Source organism: Apiospora kogelbergensis (genome assembly GCF_038363985.1).
Source record: "Apiospora kogelbergensis strain CBS 113332 chromosome Unknown utg000001l_segment0_segment0, whole genome shotgun sequence".
NCBI classification, from domain to species: domain Eukaryota; kingdom Fungi; phylum Ascomycota; class Sordariomycetes; order Amphisphaeriales; family Apiosporaceae; genus Apiospora; species Apiospora kogelbergensis.
In genome coordinates this window covers 5,693,575-5,715,096 of record NW_027117418.1, presented here as the reverse complement: position 1 = coordinate 5,715,096, position 21,522 = coordinate 5,693,575, and the positions used below count along the sequence as shown (strand labels likewise).

The 21,522-nt window shown below is 53.5% G+C and overlaps 3 protein-coding genes across 3 annotated transcripts; 2 read left to right on the top strand and 1 right to left on the bottom strand.

The window, feature by feature from the left end:
* Positions 1-9,188: 9,188 nt before the first annotated feature.
* On the top strand, positions 9,189-10,570 carry PG998_001838 (uncharacterized protein; the record flags this gene model as incomplete). Its single annotated transcript, XM_066868656.1, has 3 exons — positions 9,189-9,329; positions 9,383-10,241; positions 10,305-10,570. The coding sequence occupies 3 exons, from the start codon at positions 9,189-9,191 to the stop codon at positions 10,568-10,570; spliced, it is 1,266 nt and encodes a 421-aa protein (XP_066737071.1).
* Positions 10,571-15,396: 4,826 nt separating this feature from the next.
* PG998_001837 (transcription factor SEF1) lies at positions 15,397-18,576 on the top strand (the record flags this gene model as incomplete). The annotated part of the gene is made up of 8 exons (XM_066868655.1): positions 15,397-15,727; positions 15,816-16,119; positions 16,181-16,412; positions 16,468-16,648; positions 16,791-16,912; positions 16,967-17,452; positions 17,519-18,353; positions 18,410-18,576. The coding sequence occupies 8 exons, from the start codon at positions 15,397-15,399 to the stop codon at positions 18,574-18,576; spliced, it is 2,658 nt and encodes an 885-aa protein (XP_066737070.1).
* A 1,023-nt stretch (positions 18,577-19,599) lies between these two features.
* Positions 19,600-21,522, bottom strand: PG998_001836 (uncharacterized protein; the record flags this gene model as incomplete). The annotated part of the gene is made up of 1 exon (XM_066868654.1): positions 19,600-21,522. One exon carries the CDS (start codon positions 21,520-21,522, stop codon positions 19,600-19,602), a length of 1,923 nt encoding a protein of 640 aa, XP_066737069.1.

The window sequence follows — 21,522 nt, the reverse complement described above, 5'->3', positions numbered from 1 at the left end:
CGACAAAAAAAGAAAAGAGTGGCGTCTACTATCACGAGGTGTTGCAACGAAGCATGGCTGCGATATGCATGTGTGTATGCATGTCTGTCTCTAGACCCGCCTAGCGGCCGTTGTGAAAGGACCGGCGTTCCTACCGAGTAAAAGGGGTGAAAGAAAAAGAAAAAAAACACTTGGTAGAGAATAAGAAAATAATAATAATAATAATAAAGGGGCGGGGCGGCCAGCTTAACCGAAGCCACTGGCTGGCGACCTTTGATATACCGTCATCTTAACGCCATATTACATGCCGATATTGCAGCTAAGAAGTGGCCATTATCCAAGCGATCCTGTCCTCGGGGATTGTCGCCTTGCGGTGCTGCTTTTGGTTATCGTCACGTTAAAACAGACCGGTAGCCTGCTGTCATACCGATGCAGATTGGCTTGGCTGGCGGCGATGTGTTTCCAAACTTCTGAATCCGTAACATGTTCGGACGGATCGAGGCTTGTGGTTGGCTGGAGTCCGCATCTCTGGATAGAATAGACGACTGACAAGTTTTTATGCAACGATGCACAACCTGTGCATACGGTTCGGTCCCCAAGACATTATTGACGGCTGACGTGATGGTGCCACTGCGTTCAAAAAGTCAGTCATATTTCATCTCTCTGACCAGATCTGTCTGGCCAGGAGACCTGACATATCTCGGGTGCGTGCCTCTATGAGGCAGCGAACAGCCCCGCTCACCAATGCGTGACTCCGCCCTCCATGCTGCTGCCATTGGTCTGTGGTTGAGAACTTCTTCTTTCAGCTGGTGGTAAGGGGGAACGTAGTGCTGCATATCATCCGCAAGCAGCCGTGGGGATGCATGCCCGAATGGCCATGGCAAAATGCATACATGGCAGTTTGGGAGTTGGTTCTTTGGCCAGGTGCTGCTATGCCATGCCAGGGGTCCAGATCAGCTAGCTGGCTGTATGTGTTGCCGCCCCGATATTGAATTGATACGTTGGGGCGTCTCTACGAATCAGGTTATGGCCCCTTTTAAGACGGCGGCCAGACTCACAACACGCTGTAAGTCACGCAGTCACGTCGGAGGTCATGATGGCGGATCGGGACTCTTACAGGCCCTTGACTTCCGGGTCGTCCACTGCGAGATTGGCGATGTGCGTGCGGTGTCAATCACTGCCTCTACATTTGTCGCCTTTGCTTGTGTTCCCACACCTGTCTGGATGCAAGGAGCTGGCTGGCCGGACTGGGGGCAAAGTCCGTCATGGTGGGAGGGTCCCTCATTTTCCAGATCGGCCGCCCGCCGCTGCAGGGGTTGGTGGCAGTCAGTGTGTATGTAGTAACATTGATGATTACCGGATTAATAATAAGTTGATTATTACTGCCTTGCGACCGGCCTTGAGTGGCTGTGTCATCGTGCCAGGCAGGCAAGCAAGCAACTCAACTGTGGAGGCCATCCCGCGTCTCCTTTGGTCTTTTGGTGGTTGATGGCTACACCGCATCGTGTTGAGAGACAAAAGCTGTGGTCAGAAACGGTCATGCAGTGAAGAGCCCCTTCAACAATGATTCGCAGATGAACGAAAAGAAGATTTGAGAGAGGGGCTATTCCACGGCCCCGAAGAGAGCAAGCAAACAAGGCCAAATGCCATTCATCCGAAACGAGCTGAAAGAAAGAAGCGCTGCCGACGGATAAATCCAGACAAACCCCATCTATGCTTGCCTTGGCCGTGGCCCGAGTCGGATCCGACGAGGGAACGGAATTAGAACGAGGAGGAGCTGCAACTAGAACAGGCGACTTCCGGGCAGAATTCCGGTGGGGGCAGGCAATTAATTTGATTGCAAATGGCAGGCAAGCTGGCAAGACAAGGCGGACGTTGGATCTTGTCAAATCGGGTTGCTGGGGTATGTATGTCCTTACCTACATACAAGTAGGCACCTTGTCACCAAGTCACCCAATGTTACTCCGTAATAGCAGCACTTGACTGTTTTGAGGAATTGTCGCGAATGGCTGGGTGGTAGGTGCGCCAAGCATTATCCATCGCCATCCGCCATCCCAGGCAGGTGGATGAAGGGCAGTGGAAATCCGACCGTGATTGGAGGGCCGCGGATCTTACTTGCACTTAGCTGCTGGGCCATGTGCGTGGATCTGGCCGATGCGATGGATGGCAGCGGCAGCGGGTCGGGAACTCTCCTTTAGTGCGTCGCGCATACGCCTGGGGCTGAAGGGGGCTCGTGCCGGAGGCGGCGGGCCTTTAATTACCTCCAATCCTCTCAATTACTGTATTGTGTGTTGTTGTTGTTGCTGCTGCTGCTGCTGCTGCTGCTGCTGCTGCTGCTGCTGCTGTTATTGTTGTTGTTATGATCATCCTTATTAGTGCTGCTCTGACGCCTGCCTGCTGTCCATGTATAATATCATACTCGCCCAATACAGTAATAAGGTTGGATTATATTGAGACGATGCCAATTTACCTCTTGTCTTGTCGTCGTCACCCTCGAGTCCTGCCCGTATCACCCTGGCTGCCTGTCCCCTGTTGATGTACCGTTATATTCCTCAATGGATCATGTTGCATGTGCAAACAACCAGAACACTGGGTGGGTGGTAGCGCATATGCAGCATACATTCGAAATATGCGGGATGAACAAACAGAAGCAACAAGGGGGAACTGGCGTGTGAAGGAAGGCCCGTGGTGAATGGCATCTACAGTCAGTCAGCACTCGGTCAGGTCGCGTGCGTGCCCGGTAGATTGGGTGTTGATGCCGAGCCCATCAAACATTCCATGTGTGTGGAAGGAGAACTAACGTAGGTTATTTAGTCCACAACCAGGAACCAGCGGGTCGGTATTCAGCTGACTAACAGCCACATCTGGTTTGGCCGTGTCTGCGTGTAGTCCCCTCGAAGCAATTGCTCGAAATGCGGTTGGTTGCATCAATCCCGCCTGCCAAGTCTCCAAGCCGATGAAGATCGAAACCATGGTGAATCGCAGGTAGACCATTAGGCCGTGATCGACTCCCGGTGACGGACGAATGCTGTGCTTGAATGTGTGCGGACCGTACGCAATTGCGTGTGTTGCATTATGTTCGGTGAGTCGAGGTACCTGAAACACACGGTGCATACATCCCTCCAGTGCTAAGTGCTAAGGCAGGTAGCGAAAGTCCCTCTCGGTGCGCACTGCAGTGGTTCCGTTCCCTTCGATTCGGGCTGTTCTGGCTCGACGTGATCTGCAGCGACTACTGTACGGCCCATCAATCAAGCACATGTGTACATTCGATCATGGTGCTGGAGAAACACCCCGTTCCAAAGTACCAGTACTTGGCCGGAGGCTGGTCAGGGTTCGGGAGCACCACCGTCTCGTACTTACTTAACTTACAATAAACAATGAGAACAATCAATCATCGATAACGCCACCGTGTGTAGCCTTCCAAAAGGAACACTTGGCTTGACGGAAACGGGATTGAATCGAACGTTGAAGTGGCTTTGAGACATGCAGTTTGGTGCAAAGTTCGCAGTTGCATCTTAACAGACGCCCGGGACTTGCCCGATAACACCGGTGTGTGTTGATTCCGTATTCCCACCAGCCGTCAAGATGCCACGAGAAGATTGGATGGCTTGGAATGGAACAGCGGCTAGCTCACCTATAGAAAAACCAACCCCACCCATCAACCTGCTTGCTTTAGCGACTTCTGCTGGATCCGTGTCGTCCTATTAAAAGAATCAGGTCCTTCGACGGGTCCTCCCTACATACCTATTCTCCTGGGATGCCACTCCGGCCGCCTGGGGGAAGGCCGCGCCGCACCGATGCTGGGTTGCCTGCAACGAACAAATGACTTGCATGTATACCAAAGCACCTTCAAGAGGCTCCAATAGTTGAGCGATTTGACAAGGTACATGACGCCAGGTGGTAATCCGCTAGAGTAACACAGGCAGTGTTGTCGTGGTCCATTTGACACGCACTTCGTTTTGCATCCGAGCGTCGGGATTCTGCTAGAAACACCGCCTGGTTTGACTCGACATCGTATGAGGGCTGATCCTGTCCCCAGCCGAGTATACCGTCGCGGGTGTGGGAAGGACGCACTGTCATCTCACCCAACTATAATTCCACATGATTGGACGCGATCGACTAGTGACCCCCAAACAACCACTGTTTCTCACGCTCCGGGCATGCTCTAGGTAGGCCACGACTTGTCGCAGTAGTCGCCGTACCTGAAAGAAAGACAGGGCTTGACATCGCGAACGCTAAGGACGTGCTTCATTCCTTATTTGAATTCCGTCGAGAAGGAAATATGATCCGATATGACAGATGACTTCACAGCCAATCGCAAGCCTGGATGTCCTCTGCGTACTTGTTCTGGTTTCCGAAAGGGCTGATAAGTCAACCGGCCCTGGTCTGCAGCATCTGCGTGATACTGCGATGGAACGCCGGCCCGATGATCGCCATTCGTTGCTGGATATCACTCGCCTCCCTGCCTATGTGCTTCCTGCTATGTGGCGTGGGAAGGCTTGCTCTTACACCAGCCTTTTGGAACATTCCGTGGGCTATCCCTACAACCGCTAGAAACGTCAAACCGTCAAGCGATGTCGCTTACGGCCCATGGCGCTTTGTCTTAATGTGCTCCATGTGACCACCTGTCTGTCCTTGCAATAATTACACAGTAAGGCGATCTGCTAAGGGGAATAAGTAGCATCGGACCAAACAATCAAAACGGTTAGTTTCAGTATCCAGTATCGAATTCGGCACTGGCTGCCTGCTATAACGGCTTGTGTTGCCGGCAGCCATCGAAAGTTTACTATATCTACGAAAAACCGATCTATGATTTCTGCTTGACTGCGCTTAGCTAGGCACGGCATGCCGCCAAAACAACTAAAGGCCTAAAAAGAAGCAAAAGAAGAAGCAAAAAAAAAGAAGAAAAAAGAGAAAATATATACCGAAAATACGCACAGTCACAGTTTGTATATAAATAACATTGGAGACAATAATCTGCAGGCAATTGGGTAAACTCATGATTTAAATCCAAACGACGGGACAAGCAAAGTCAATTGATCGCCATGTCACCCGCTGTCATGCAGTGGTTACCAAGCCGCACTTGTCAGCCTCCTCACCCCAAGGGATGCAATGTCCGCAGCTAATAAGTCCGCAGTCGGCCCTTTGACAGGGTGAAGTCGACATAGCGCAATCTATCTCGCGATCCCTCTCAACCCTGAATGTCTGATGTTGCGAAGCTCTGTGCAGGTATATGCGTACTGTATACAATGGCAGGTTATGATGGCGAACGAATGGGCTAGTAGTAGTAGTAGCAGCAGCAGCAGTAGTAGTAGTAGTAGTAAGAAGCAATGGCCGGCTAGCAAAGCTAGAAGCCGCCCTGAAACATGGTAAACGGCAAGGGCATCACCAAAACGTCACGCTCCGTCAACCTACATCAATTTGCACCTTGGTAATATGTAGGGACGGCATATAAACTCGCGCGGGCTGGGGTTTGGTGGAATGGACTGGATGGGCGGGAGGGACAGGGCCGGACGGCATTGCGAGTGGTGAAGATTAAAAGGAAACGGGCAGACACCGTGGCGACACATTAATGCCTCGGGGCAATCATGTCTTAAATCTTGGGCAGAAATAACCCGTGTCTAGTAGTAGTGATGGTAGTAGTATATGGTTTGCTGCTTGGTCACAAAGAAGCTTCTTTCTCGTCCGATCCCCCTCCCCCGTACCTCTTCGGTCACTTGGCAGACCTGACGTAGTTGTTACAGGCGCGAATTCGTCACCCTCATTGCCACGCCTCAGGTTCTCGAAATGACGGACCAAGGCTGGCGCGCATGGCGCCTTTGGCGGCTGGTGACTGGTTGGTGGCGGAGGCAGGAGGTTGCTATCATATCTCTCCTATGTACACATATAGCCGCAGTCCTTTAGCGTCCACCGGCCGGTGGTAGAGCCGAAACATGCCACCGTCTCATTCGGTAATCGTCAAGAGGCAGTGAGTGCCGTTGTAATGATCCTCACAATATCATTCATATCCCGCGAAGTGGTGGCAGTTCCCAGATCGGGTGTGTCAGGCGTTTCGACTTCCGGGCCCAACCCACAGTACCGGTCGCATAAGTAAGGCATTAATCAAATAGCCGATCACATACTGGGGCCGGCTTCCTGGGTGGGTGCGTCGTCGTTGTCGTCGTTCTACGTACAGTATGTAGATGTATGCGCCGGGGTAAATTCAGATCTCAATTCCGAGATGATCAATCACGTCAAAGACGATCGTTGTCGAAGCATCCTCCCTGGCTGCGTTCCTCGTGCTCTGACTACGCGCGCTCGCTCGCGCTCTCTCTCTCTCTGTGCTCTCCTGACTGCGCCGGGGAGCAGAATACAAAATAAGCCAGCATGCGTGCCGTCTTCAGGCAGAGACACCATTCAACTAGCTCATCTGCAGCCTCTGAGACATCATGCTATGTTCTTGCTGAAGAAGATTTGTTGTTAGTGTAGATTCGGCACCACATGGTGATCCTTTTAGCTGGCCGTGCAATGCAACCGCAGTGACCTCTCAACAACAACAACAACAACAACAACAACAATAATAGCAACCATCCATTATCGACATTCGCAACAACCCTTTCCAGCCAAACCTTAGCTACAGAAAGAGCGCCGCATGCCAATGCATCAGAGCCCGCCCACGCTGTTACTTAGGGTAGGGTTGGCTCATAACGTCTTCTCCCGAGTCTATTTCTCGGGTAGCAGATGAACTAACAGCGCCATTGCTGCCACCCACTCACCGAAAGAGGAAATGAATTGCCTTTGCTATGTCGGTACCAATTGTTCGGTAGGTGGGACCTAAAGCGCTCAGAATGTAGCTAGCTGTGCCATGTAATTAATGTAATGTACGTGCTTGGCCTATCGATCGCATCGCATCGCTTTGCATCACCGAGCAAGCTGGGCAAACCAAGCCAAACCTTCTTGCTGGGTTCGGCAGCCTGCAGTGAGTTGGAGTTCCTTTGTTCGGTCGGGTTGTCGGTTCCGTAAGGATGGATTGCTTCTACTGCTTTGCTTTGCTCTGCTCTGCTTGGCCTTGCTTGGCCTGGCTTTTCTTTTCTCATCCCTACGCCCAGCACATACATACTCGCCCAAGCAATAATATAGTCGGCCCATGACTTACCCCCCTGGAATTGGTGCAACGGGAATAACACACGCACACAGCATGATGGGGGACTATGTAGTGCTACTGCTGCCCGCGCCTGACTAGCCTCTTGCACCTGACTTGACTGCTAAGCGTGTGAGTATGGCCATCGTAGTATTCTCCAAGTAACCTACCGCATTCGGGCATGCTTTCGTGGTACCCAACCAGTCTTGGCCGCCTATACCGTCGGAACGCCTAGAACAGGCACACGCACCTGCTCGAAATACCAGAAGCACCACCACGACGACGATTCGAGTCTAATAAGCAGTCTAAGCTAGGCATGTATGTACTGTAGTATGTAGAAGAAAAGACGCATGCACCTCACACCCACTTCTCTGGCCCAGCCCACAAAAGCGCTGACTAGGGTCGACCCCGGTAACTTCATCCTTCCATCGGGCAATTTCATCTGGACATCTGGATCAGAACAAGAACGGTCGCGGTCCGGGGTCCTACACCCCTGCTGGTGCATACTACACTTCTCTAGCGGCCCTTCGTGTCACTTCGTCCACTTACTTTCATGCCGGTACCGTACCTACGAAGCTACGATCAGCCAGCTAGGTAGCGGCCGCCTCTGCCCTGCCTGTCTGTCTGTCTGTCTGTCTGTCTGTCTGTGTCGGTCTTCTGTCTACACCCCCAGCGACACACGCCCACACCCCCCTCCCTATCCACCTCACTTCCACACCTCTTTGCTGTGTCTTTTCCCACTCCCACCGCTCCTCCAGTCAAGGTACCGTACGTACCCTTGCCCAGGACCCAGGAAGACCTCGATTTGGGCCCCGTAATCATGCCCACGCTTGGGTATCTTGACTGCCCTAGCATATGCCTGGCAAGTCTCAACAGTCCGGTTGTCGTTGTCCACACAAAGGGAACGCCACAGGCATCAGGGGCCTTCGTCTGTGGGGATGCAGTCATTCGTCGCCAAAGTACTTACTCTCTCACTCGCTCGCACACACCACGACTTTCTCCCTCCTCTATTCATCTGGAAGTACAGCCGGTAGATGGATGATGACCGCGGTAGTCCTTACTCTTTCACACTCTCTCCCTCTCTCTCGCTCTCCTGAACTTCAGTGTCATCCTTGTCCCATGCCTCGCATGGTCAGGCTCTTTACGGTTTAGTTCCTCCCCCGTCAAAACCGTCTCTCCACACCCGGAAGGGGGCTTTTCTTTCCCAACTCCAACATTGAAAAGCCATCCCAAGCCTCTCCTACCTGTTCAAGACGCCTCTTCGTTTCCGCTCACCTCAACCGTTCCTTGCCCAGATTCTAGCTGGCCACCTTTACGGGACTCGTCTGAGGCTGTCTTTGTGTCAGTTCGTCTTGAGACTAGAAAATATTAAGATTTGGATCTCGAGCGTTGCTTGTTCCTTCCGTCTTCGAACTCTCTGTCATTGCCTATTTGGGGGACTTCATCTGTGCGTCTGCTCGTTGACCCACAACATCAAGACCGGCTCCAGAGGTCACAGCTCCTCTCGTTTTACAAAAAGACGGACATCTGCAACTACTTCGACTGCTGGTGCTTGCTTATGCCTCACCACCCTCTGGAACAGCCTCTCACCCGTCTTTGCTTGGTTTATCGACGACTAGGGCCCCTCATTCGTTTTCGAAGCCCTCGGGACTGCACACCAACACCCGAGTAATTTGGTTTCTACTCGACACTCTCTTTCAGCTTTGACATTGTTTGCCCTCCTTGGACAAGACACAGCATACAAACCCAACAGGCCATAACCACGACTATTGCTTCTTTCTTGCCTTCTGCATTCGGAAACAGTCGGTGATCCAACGCCGGGTGTTCCCAGCTTGCTGAACCCTTCGGTACTCTCACCACTCGAGTCACCTCTGCCGCCGGTTCAGGTCTGAGGTAAGAGCTTCTTTGTCACCCAGGCACCCAGGCACCCTTATGAGGCCTCGGCCCATGTGCTCTACCCGTACTCACATCCGCAACAGGCATCGAGAGCCGGTTTTCAGGACTCTTTTGACTATCTGGGGGCATGGAATATACCCCACGACGACTTCCAGAGATACATAACTTGGATACCTCGCCAACCACTTACAAAATGTCTACTCTCACTATGCCCGCCCCTCATCAACACACCGGCTTTCATCGTGAGTTCGCGTGGCAGGAGACTCGCTCTACGGAGCCTGTTCATCAGTCAAGGAACAACATGGAGAAGATCGCTTTGCCCTCTATTCGACAGGTATGCTGCTCCGTCCTGATCCGGCAGGATAGTGCACGCTAACAAATATCCAGGCTTTCCCCGAGCTGCAATTACGAGTCCAGCATGACGGGGCTGCCAGAACACCGTCGTCCACAACTTCGCCTGTGACCGGGCCAGCCGGCGCTATGACGCCGCCAGAATACATACACTCTCCCAACTGCAGCAGCAAGAGGCGAAGGCTTTCTTTCGAAGACGACAGGGAGGGTGAGCGGGCAAGCCAAATTCCCCGGCTCTATACCAACCCAGGGGCACCAATGATGATGCATCAATCTCCTCCGTCTCGCTCGATGCCGAGGCCTGCACAAGAATCCTGGCCCTCGTCCAGCAGGACGAGTCCGTACCTACCCAGTGGAGCACTTCCCTCCATGCAAACCCCGGCACCCATGGAAGTGCGTGAGCGAGTTGAAGCACGCCCAACTCTCCCAAGCCTACCTCGCATGGATTTTGAACGGAACTCGACGCCGATGCATAGGGTTCGCAGCCAGTCCGGAGACGAGTACATGCACGAGTCCATGAGGCCCCGGGTGAGCCACCCCAGTGGGCCTTCGATGGAGGCCCCGGCTCCCGTATACAGGGCACCCAGTTACGGTGGCTACGGTAGCTACCACCCGTCCAGGGTACAATCTCTATCGGTTGGGTCCATACACCCTTTTGACAGGGCGCCGTTTTCGGCGGCAGCGTACGGCCACCACCACTTCCAAGACTCTTTTATGAGGATGGGTGACTACAGCATGGGAATGGGTGGGGACAACAAACAACGAAAACGTCGGGGGAATTTGCCCAAGGAAACAACCGACAAACTCCGCGCCTGGTTTGTCGCACACTTGCACCACCCATACCCAACTGAGGACGAAAAACAAAGCCTGATGCGTCAGACTGGTTTGCAGATGAGTAAGTTTGTCCCCGACTGGGTTCCAGACGATCGAAACTAACTCGCTCTTCCTCCCCAACTAGACCAAATTTCCAACTGGTTCATCAACGCACGTCGGCGTCAATTGCCTACCATGATCAACAACGCCCGTGCCGAATCAGATGCCATGTCTGGTCGAGGCGGTGATGGCAAAGTGCTACCATCCACTGAGCGAGCCGACTATGACCACGGCGCTAAGCGCAACAGTGTCCCACTAAGCGACGGCGAAGCTAGTAACTTTGACGATGTCGAGTTAGATGGCATGACCCGTCGAAGAGGGTCGAGCCATTTCAAACGTGGCAGCATTTAAACACTATCCCTCGCCTTCGTCATTTATTCTGTCTCTTATGGCATGTATTACTACAAACCCCTTTTATATTCTTTAGACACGGAAGCCGAGTCAGAGTACTCGCATATGTCGACCTGATGCCGGCAACGAACCGACCGACGACTATTATGTCTGGCTATATTCAGCTATGTTTTTTATTGCTACGGATTAACAATGTATACGCAACCATCAAATGGGGTGGTCAAAAATAGGATGGGACATATACATCATACGGTTGGGGATTGGGTGTAGAAGGGCGTTACCGCTCACAGCGAAGGAACGGGGAGTATTCTTTTAGAGAGGAGCCAATAATGATGGCAGGCAGCGGGCGAGTTCCCAGCGAGAAAGCGAAGCCAGGAATTATTCGGTAGTAGTAGTATTATACCCATAAACGATTCAATCGAGTGAAATCAAACTCATTCTCGAATTCTTTGCTTAACTATCGCTGCCATACAACCTTGTGTCCTTTGGCAAGCACCGACCACGAATCGATGATCTAGAAATGTCCCGCTTCAACCATCACGACTACCACGGGGGCGAAGGATAATGGACGAGGCTTGCCTCTCTGATGTTACCTAGATAGGCCGACAACGGTAACTTAGGGCCACCAGGCACATGCATGAGTACTACATAGCATGGAAGATAAGTCCGACTTGCGCCCGAAAGCATCATCGACGTCTTCACGCTGGGATTCGGTTGGTGCGTCATAGGTGATAAGCTGCACGATGAGCAGCCCGTTGATCCCCATGGTCTCATAGCTGGGATGTCATTTTCCAAGACGGATCAAGCGCTACTGCAGCTGTCGCAACAAGATTTGCGAGATTAAGTTTCTCCCATACATGTTTGACCTGTCTTGGAACTATCAGGCCGAATCGAGGATGGAGGGCGAGACAGGCAGGTCAGGGCAAGACAAGCAACAGATTACTCGCAGGACAAAGCACTCCCAGAGCGCGTCTTTATCTTCCAGCTCATCGCACAGACGTGATACGATAGAACAGGTTAGGAGTGCCTGCAGGTACGAGAGCCGAGTTGCCAGAATATTCGTTGTTGGCGCTAGAAGCGAGTAACGTCGATACGGACCATCTCCCATCCAGCCAGCGGATTTGAATTTGCAGACTTCCTAGGACCGAGATGACATCGAGATCAACTCCCTGAGGCCCTGCTCCGCCTCGCCCGGTAATCATCCCAATCTGGCCTTCAGCTTAGCCCGCAAATCACGCCGTCGGCTCCTTTCGGACAAAGTTGTGCTGCACTAGTGCTGTCTAACTTTCTAACTTTAGACTTCTAAGGGTCTCACCTACCCAGTCGACGACAAAGCTCTAAAAGGGTCAACGACGGGCCAAGCTGGGGTGTGTCAGGTGTCGGTTGGAACGGTGACGGGGGAGAGCGAAGAGAGGAAAAGAGGACGAGCACCTCCCCCAAAAGGAACCCAATCTTGGCGTTCTGCTTGGGTCGTTCGTGGCTGTCTTAACCTTTCGGCCAACCCAAACTCTCCTGCTGTTGCTACTTCCAGCTACTGTCCGTTTCTGCAGGTCACTCGCAGGGTCTCACACGCCTCTTGGGGCTGATCATGCACCACCGTTGCGGGCGGCGGCACCGTTGGGCGAGGGGAGGCTGGGAAGTTCGGTGGTGTTGAGTGACATGAGCGGCGCTTAATCACCACTCTGACCCAAGCCAATCCAAACACCAACTTGTCTAGACACTCACGCAAGGCCAACCTGGCGGGCTGGACATTTTGGACAACGTACCGAGCCACCCACACAGACACCCGCGCACGAGACGCTTCAGGGAGGGGAACAGAGGGGGAGGAGGATCGCATCAGCTGATTCTAGACAGCGGACCATGAGGGAATGCCGTAGAAGACAGGCATATAATGTGCGTCTGTGTGTGTACAGCCCGTCAAACTAGAAGATGTGAGACCATCAGGTGCGGATGAAGTGGTGTAGCTACCTGCCTGAGTCCATGTAGCTCTACCTCGCCACTAGCAAGGGATTTGGAGGCAAGGCCGTTTTCCATGGCCACGAAGGACCCTCTGCTGCTGCTTTTGTTGTTGAGAAGCACCGGCGTTGTCCACGGCTCACATATGCTGTGGGCATCGGAGGCGTTGATTATTGGATGGCGAGAATGCCAATTGAATTCATGCCGGCATGGTTTACAAATCTAACGACGCGACAGTTGCTCACCTTTTCGGTGGGTTGTGTACTATGCGTCTGTACATGCATGTGGAGGCACGTAGAATCCCCTCCCCTTCCGCCCATGCCCGAGGCAGCTGTCAACGAATTTGTTGTGATAGATGAATGTCTCGGTTGACATATGTGTCAAGCATTCACTCGACTCAACTTACTCTCACCCGCTCGCGGTCCAAGCATCGCGGCGATAGGAGGGGGATGCTCTTATTAGTTTGCCTTCGCCCGTGGTTGTCCGCCAACTGAACCAACCGCCCATCATCTGGTCCATTCGTCTCCAGGACATCAGCAAGCTTCACGCCTCAAAGGAAGCATGCGGCTCGGCCTTCCTGTCGGAGCCGTATTCCAAAGCATATTGGGGGAGGGGAAGAGGGGGGAGGGGGCGAAATACAAACTCTACACCCACCCTCTGGTAGTGATTCTCTTTAATGGTCACAGGTAACGCTTGCTGTGCATGTCTGACTGCGTATTTAGTTTTGTCTGCCAGGATTTACTGCTGCTGCTTTGATGGGCGTGATAGGGGCCTGGCCATTCATAACCTCTTGCTCACGAGTACTGGCCGGCCCTGACTGTAAAACCTTGCACAACAGCTCGGGACGTACCCCGAACTTTACACACTCCGTAAATAAGTTTCGTCCAACAGGTTCGCGGGTACTCCCAACGATAGTCGGCTCGAAGACGGCACTGTCAAAGACGCCAATTCGGTGATTTGCCTGCCATACATGCATGGTTACTCCTTGCCGGACCGGCTAGCACACACAATGGCCAGAGTTTTGAATCGTGTCCAGGGCTACTATGGGAGGCTGCTGACTTCTTACATATGCATGTAGACGATCCGACCCAGTCTCTCAGGTGCAGCGGCATGGAGTCGCAGCAGATGCACTGCTACTGTACTACTCTAATTTCCTACGACCCCCCGGGAGCTCATCTGTAGGTGATCGGATATTGCTATTGCTCTGATGGGTATAGCGGGCTGGTACGACGTAGGGTAGCAATGCCATTTGAGCCTTGGAGAGTGATGTGCCAGATGGGCTAACTAACCACTGGCCGCCTACTTGGACGAACAAACGCCTCGTCTGAATGACAGGCATGAGCCCTGAAGTTGAGGCCAGTCTCCAGCCAGGGACATCGATCCGGAACGGAGACCGAAGCCAGCCGGTCCCCTGAAGTACGACACCTAACAATAAATGACACGTCTAGAGTGAGCAATCTTGACAAGGCGGACAGGACTTGTCAAAACGATCATCCCTCACGATCATCCATGCCCGTCGTCTCGACAAGGGCTCAAGACGATCATCGTATATCCTTGTCGACGTTCATCCCCCAAGCTCCTCCTCCTGAGTGAAACACGACGGGGGGGGAGATGATGGAAGATTTGAGCATCTCGGGCCGCAGAGTCTAGGCTCTTGAAACGAATAGGTGCTGGCTATGGCGGGAATGCGCGGCTTACAGCCACACTTAGGTGCGGCAGGAACCATGTCGGCGTTGCAACGAAGGACGCCGACTAACTCGACTATACATTAGACATACGGGCATGTCATGTACATGTTCTGATTTGCGATAGCACGCGATGGATACAAAAGGCAGGGTTCGGATGTGGAGCAGTGAAAGACTGTGAAGTTTCTTTTCCCAGGGCGGTGCCTGTTTTGCTGCCTGTATGAACGAATTGATTGGCATCAGCGTTGGCTCCCACAGGGATCTACAGACATGCACGTCGTCTTTCCCCCTCTCTCTTGCCTGGCAGCTACTGAGTGCATCGGCGGTATCTTCGGTGCCCTTGACCCCTGTTTAGTCCCAGTCCCAGTCCCGTTCGGATTGGCAGGCTGCCGAGCCTGGAGGGTCTGTGTCTTCGGCAGATGTTCGTAGATTTTGGGAAGGAAAAGGCGCATCGCCCCGGGACTGCTTCCCCGTCTGGCTTCTGGGTCTTGTCATCGAAGGAAGTTTCGGGGATGGGCCCAAGCGAAGCAACAGCCAACCTTGTCGAAAACACGGTAGTATCGATTGAAATTCTCCGAGAATGACAGGTAAGAGAGATGCTGTGCTGCCACCTGCTTTTCCCTCCATCTTTATTGGTATACACCCCTTGGCCCTTTCGCAGATGTATACTTGTACTCTGCTTCACCTACTCGGCCCATTCGCCCACTTGGAGCCGGCCGGGCTGGGCCAACCTTGGACAGTCATTGGCCGGCCCAGCGTGGGATGCAATCTATACACAACGTACTACCACATCTAGCGCTTGCGTCACATAACGGTGTGCCGACAGGACGTGGACAATGGCCAAGCGAGCAATGATCGCCATCCGACGGAAATCGTATGAACCGTTGACCATTGTAGCCGTCGTCCAATGATTCCAGACCGAACGGAACGGCTGACAGGAGTTGCAATACATACGCATAGCAGGCGGAAAGCCAGCAGCAGCCTTGCGACTTTCCTGAACGAGGCGACTGATTTCGATGGTGATGGTATCAAGCAGCCGTCATAGATCCTTATCGGATTATCAGCTGCTCGGCCTTCGGACCAAAATCAGGCCGTCTGAGCATCTCAATTTGTCCGAGCCTAGTTAGGTAAGCAGCACAAGGCAGCTGTTGCCTGGCAAAGTAAGCAAGTAAGACGACGTTGATAATGACGGCAAATCGGAGACGACCTCATGTGGGAGTGCAAGCCGTGTATCTCCAGCCCTGTGCTTCTCCTCCAAGTCCTCGTGCCTACGCCCTCAAGCAAACCAGACGGGCATTACTAAGCGATGCCTACTCCGCCAGATGGCTCCCCCCTGATGACCAAACGACCGAGGCCCTGGCTTGTGTCACTTGCCGTGCCCGCAAGCTCAAGTGCAATCGAGTGAAGCCGGCCTGCTCCCGTTGTGTCAGGGTGCGAGGCGAGTGTGTCTACCCCGAGTCGAGAAGGAAGCCCGCCTTCAAGCGCCGCAATGTGAAAGAGCTAGAGGCTCGTCTAGGTAGGCGGACTCACCCCCGAGCCCAACCTTCGCCCCTGAAGCAGGGTGTAAACCGTCCAGGCCCTTCTGACAATGTGTGCCTGTAAAGCTCAGGTTGAGACTCTACTCAAGGAGGTTGGCAGTGACAAGGCGTCCGCCCCTGGGAAAGAAATGCTTGACGAACCCACTGTCGAGTTCGATTTCGCTGAAGTGGCACAGTCACAGTCCGAAGATGTCTTCTTTCAGGGGATGGACTACACTGTTCCTTCTGCCTCTGTGCCGGGAGATGCCGCCAACATGTACTCGTTCAGCTTCTCGACAGATGCGCCTGGTGAATTCGGCAACAACACCAGCGACTTCTTCGGCGGTGAACTCCTCGGTCTAGGCATATCGGAGCCAACGCCCCCTCCGGGGTTATGGAAGAGCTGTGAGTCTACCCCCCCCTTTGGTCAGCACCAAGATGATTTCACCCAGCTTATTTGCCTACAGTCACCAAACCTTTTTTCAGCGCCAGTCTGAAACCATCCCTATTCTAAACCAACAGCGGTACTTGCAAGAGTTCTACTCACCACCTCATATGAAGCCCCCTATGTGCTTACAGTACGCCATCTGGTCCATCGCCGCTCTTGAGAATGAAAAGTACAGAGCCTCTAGTGAAGTCTTTTATCAACGTGCAAGACAATACGCCGAGGCAGATGAGATGAAGGTTAGTCACGCCGAGTTCTCCTGCAGCCAAGTCCTCTTTGCTAACGGTGTATCAGGGGCAAGGCGAGCATTTCCTTACCGTGAGACATGCCCAGGCTTGGGCTTGTATTGCGGTATGCGAAGCAAAAACCATGTTGTTCACGAGAGCTGCCATGAGCGCTGCCCGCGCCGTACGACTTGCCGAGATGATGGGGTTGCAACGCCTAGACTTTGCGCCTGGCGAAATGTCGCCAACAAGTGAGTATCACCACGCACAAGGCCACTCTGGTCGAGCAACATGGGGTCCGGCGTCTGCTTCAACCACACAAGTTCCAAATCCATCCCTAGCCGAGCATTGCCCTTGCACATCTCAGGAAGCTAACCGATATATTTGCAACAGTCCTCCCGCCAAAAGACTGGGTAGAATTGGAAGAGAGAAGGCGCACTTTTTGGGGGATTTTTTGTCTCGATAGCCACTGCAGTATATCCACTGGTTGGCCTACCCTTGTAGATCCGAGCGAGGTAAGCGGAGCAGACTGGGAGCGGCTATCTTTCATTCTAACACGCGTCGTGCAGGTGACTACGCATCTTCCATGCTCCGAGGCAGCGTTCCGTAACGGCGAGGTGGCCAAAACCTGCACCCTCAACGAGGCTCTCCAGGGGCACCCATATAGTAGCTTCGCAAGCTCGGTGGTCATCTGTCATTTTTTCAACGAGATCCTCAAGCATGTTCATCGGCCTAGGCCGGACGACTTCCCGGAGAATTATGAATTCGGGAGATACTGGACGAGGCATCGTGAACTTGACAACAAGCTTTCGAGCGCTTTCATGTTTCTCCCCGAAGGATTCCGGCTTCCTGACAACTACCGTGATCGTACAGCCGTCCATACAAATCTCAATCTGCACGCATCAATCATCTGTTTACATCATGCGGCCATCGATAAGATTGACAGGCACAAGCTCCCGAATCACCTCAAGAAGGCCAGTCAGACCCGGCTTCTCACTGCCGCCCAAGCGATCGTCGAAATCATGAAGACGATTGGGCCTACAAAATCGCACCCGGTAAGTCTATGGCCCTGAATTATCACCGTAATCTTTACGTGGCTTTGGTCGCTGACCTCGTTCCAGAAAACACCCCTTGCAGCTCTATCATTGTACTCGGCAGCATCGGTATATATTTATCACTGCAAAGAGACAGGGCCCTCCGGGATGACACATAACCTCAACTATATACTCTCGACCATGTCTACCCTATCACGGGACCATTTCATTACCCGCTCATTCCTTAGGCAGGTGGTAGCAGACATTGAGTGCAACGACCTCAAAGCCTACGTCAATGTCCCAAAGTTAGATTTCTTACCCTCGCAGTTCGCAACCAGCGACTGCAATATCCCTTTGCTGGTCCGCTCCGCAATCTCCCGACATAGCGGAACACCGGCCGTGCCCGGACAAGTGCCGCCTAAAGTGACTGCCGAGAAGATGAAGATGAACGCTTCCAGCTACTCGATGGATTGCGGTGTTGCTTGTCTCAGCGGCGGCGTCAGGGACCCCGTCAGCGAGACAGCCTCAAGCCCAGTCGACCACGCAAGCCACAAACGTAAACGTCAAGCTCCGGACAGGTCACCCGCTAAGGGGACATCTGAGCTGGACGACGGAAGTCCGCTCTGGGCCCAGACCGGGTCGTTCGGATACTCCGAGTCCCTCTCATCAGACTCAACGCCACCTGATTCTAGTCTGTACAATGCAGCAACTAATTCTGAGAGCTGCCGGCCTCGGGACCTTCGCCTCGACAACCCGAGCCCAGGTACACGGCACTCTCTCTTTCCCATGCAGTCACTTCCGCACCGAACGGGCTCCCCCGCCGTGGTCGGCTCTACACAACACGCACCATCCACTGGCAGTGGAACAAACAGCGGTGGTGTAGCTCTGGGCCCTACCATCACCGGAAGCCGCCAGACGTTAGGTACAGTCAGCACCGCCGGGCCTGAGCACGGTTCGACTCTGCCGGGGGCGTGCCAGCGTGGGACATGGCAGGGAACTGCTTGTACTCGCAGTTCCAGAACGGGCTGGCCCCCGACAACGCGACGACGGATGCGGGCTCGTGGGACTTCTTGGGCATTCCAGACCAAATCGACTGGGGCACGGGGGCAGGTATCGCCACTGATATCGCGAATGCTACGGACTAAACAAAGAGGAGTGGGGTTTATTGTGTTTGTATATTTGCACGAGCGCGGCGTTCTGGCGTCATGGGGAATATAACGCTTCTCGGCTCTAACACTACATACCTAGGAAAGTGCACTCCGTGCCTGGCTGTCTAATGAAACATGATGTCTTGTTTATGTTGTTGCTTTTTGGTTCCCAGGGATAATGCGCTATTGGGTCTCCGTCACAGGTAGGGACATCAGTGCATGTTCGACGTTGGTTTCGCTAAGCTGAAAGTGGCGGCAACGAGCACATAGCTACATGGGTTGCCCACCATCGACAACCGTCGCATTCTGTGCCGGGGAGTCAAGATAGGGGATTTACTTCAGCAGTAATAGGGGAGGAGAGGAGCAGCATTTGAGTCGGGTAAGGCAAGCTATAGCAGCAACGGCGCACGAAAGACGCGAATTCAATTATGTATTACGAATTAGTCCTGATTTAACGAGCTCCATGTGCACAGCATATATCTGCTGAAGGATTCAGCACCTCGTTTCGTAAGACAACGTATCGATTCCCCAGATGATGGACGAATCCAACCCACTGGGACACGAGTAATCACGCTTTTCGAACCCCCCCTCTCCCCTACCCTTCCCCCACCAAAGCATTTGTGACAAGTGATGCATGCGACAATCCGATGCTGGCTGGCAGGCTCATGTTGTCGAACAATAGTCAAATGCCACTAGAGCCCGCCATTCATAATTCGCGGCGCAATGGCATACCAGACTATGGCCACCGTCCCCGTTTGCAACCACGTTTGCCCATACGCCGGTATATCGTGCTGGTCTCGTGAACTCAGATCATCCAAGCCCCGCCTGTTGACATCGCCAGTGCCGGATCACAAAGCCCAGCGTTGGTGTGTTAACGGTTCAAGAGAGCAATTCCAATGCAAACGCCAACGGAATTTACCAATCTTAGGCAGTCGGATGACACAGAAAACCGCACCCATAAGGACAGTGCTAATATTTTACAGCTCGCCATGTTATGAGCAACGCCCTCAAGTCAGGGCCTCAGTTTGGCCTGCCCGACTTCGCGTCTGCCGAGCCTTCGTGTGCCTCGATGAGGTCCTCCATCATGAGCCGTTCGCTGAAGCTTTTCGGGGTTCCGCTGTATTGGCCACGGATTGGTCGGTAGCTGGATGACTCGTCTAATCCGCTGCGCCCGTCGACACTCCCCACAAAAGATTGCATGTTCCCCAGCTCCGAGGCCCGCCGAATCGCCTCGCCTTCCTTGACGCTAGACATGCTGAACGGGCGCCCTCGAAAAGAGCCGATCGAGGCTGCCGAGGTTCGCGGTGGTGTAGAAGCTTGCATGGGGATAGAGCTTGGCTTCTGTATGGGCACCGCAGGAGAAGTCGAAAACAGAGTGGTTGGCGATCTCTCATTTTGGGATTCCTCTGCCGGAGTTTCTCCCTGGTCAATGACTTCTTCATCCTCCTCCTCGAGGTACTTCTTCGGCTCTTTAGCATCCCCATTCCGTTTCGTCTTCGACGTCGGCTCGGTCTCATCGGAGTCCCAGTCAAACATATCCTCCTCTTCTGCTTGGCTATCGCTGTTGTTGTGATGCAATGCCAGTGGCTCGCTTGCCGCAGGCTCCTTCAGGGTTACAACTGGGTTTGGTGTATTTGGGGCAGCCTCCGAAAGTGGAGATGGCTCAATGGGAGAGAACTTTTTCCTTCCCTTGAACGAGCTCAGTGCAGGCATCGTCAGTAAATCGCCGTCTTCGTCGTCAACATCCTCCACTTGTTCCACACCCGTCTCCTGGGCGTCGTCGCCCTCGTCCCCGAGCTTGGGCGGCTGTGATATCCGAGGTTGGCCTGCATGTCCACCGCCTCCCATAGAAGCCGTGGTTTTATATTGCGATTTGCCCAGTCTCGGCTTTAGACCCCCCATGACTAATAAATCGTCGTCATCGTCCGCATCCTGCGAATCACCAACCACAGCCCACTGGGAAGTATCTTCGTTCGACGTTCTCGCCAAAGCCTTCAGCCGGTCCGTGCTGGATACTTTCTTTGGCAAACTCGGAGGTGAACTGCCCAATAAGCCGACGCTATCCTCGTCTTCCTCAGCAATGGTGCCAGAAGTATGTCCCTCGTCGCCATATTCCGAGTTACCCAGAGGGGACGGCAAGTGCTCCGCGAAACGAGGCGACGTGGGTGGCGACATTGTAGGAAGAACCTCGCCCCCTTCGACCTCAAACCGTACACGTCGGGGGCTTTGCGTTTTGGAGGTGGACGAACTCGAGGACCGGCGGAGTGCGCTCCTGCGGTTCCTGACGGAACTATCGTCCGACGTATTTGAAGAGATAGTGTCCTGAGTAGGGCGTCGTGCTGGAGTAGGTCGACTATCAGTTACAGCAGCCAATGAGGAAAGCGAGTCCTGCTCAGATTTAGCGGGCAGTGGCGTTGCCGACGCCGTCTCCTGGGTTTGCGGGCCCGGCGGCAAAGCGGGCGGTGATGTGGGCGGCGACAGAGTGTCTCGGCTATTTGTGTTGTCCGCACCCAGCAAAGTCAAGTAGCTGGGGGTGAAGAGCCCGTGGAACTCGCGTTCGCGTGCATGGGGGCTTCTGGGACTGTCCTCCACAGCCGGGGTGCCTGATGTATGCGGTAGGATTGGCGGCGGCGAGCCCTTGTTGCGTTTCGAACGATCGGCAGTGGCGGTGGACTTGGTGTCGTGAGGGTGAGAACGGCAAGTAGTGTTGTTTTTAATGGGATTCGCCTGATCCAAGGCCGGGCTAATGGCCGGGTATCTGTGAAGGGAGTCTCGTATCGCATGTTCGACCTGGACCGAGACATGATCTGTCGCAGTCTCCAACAGACTGCGGGAGTACCTCTGGAATTGGGTGGCCATTTCCTGGCGATGGTCCTGGACCTTTTGCTCGAGATGGCCGAGCTTTTGCAGAAGGTCGGAGGCGATGGTGGTGGCATCGTCCAT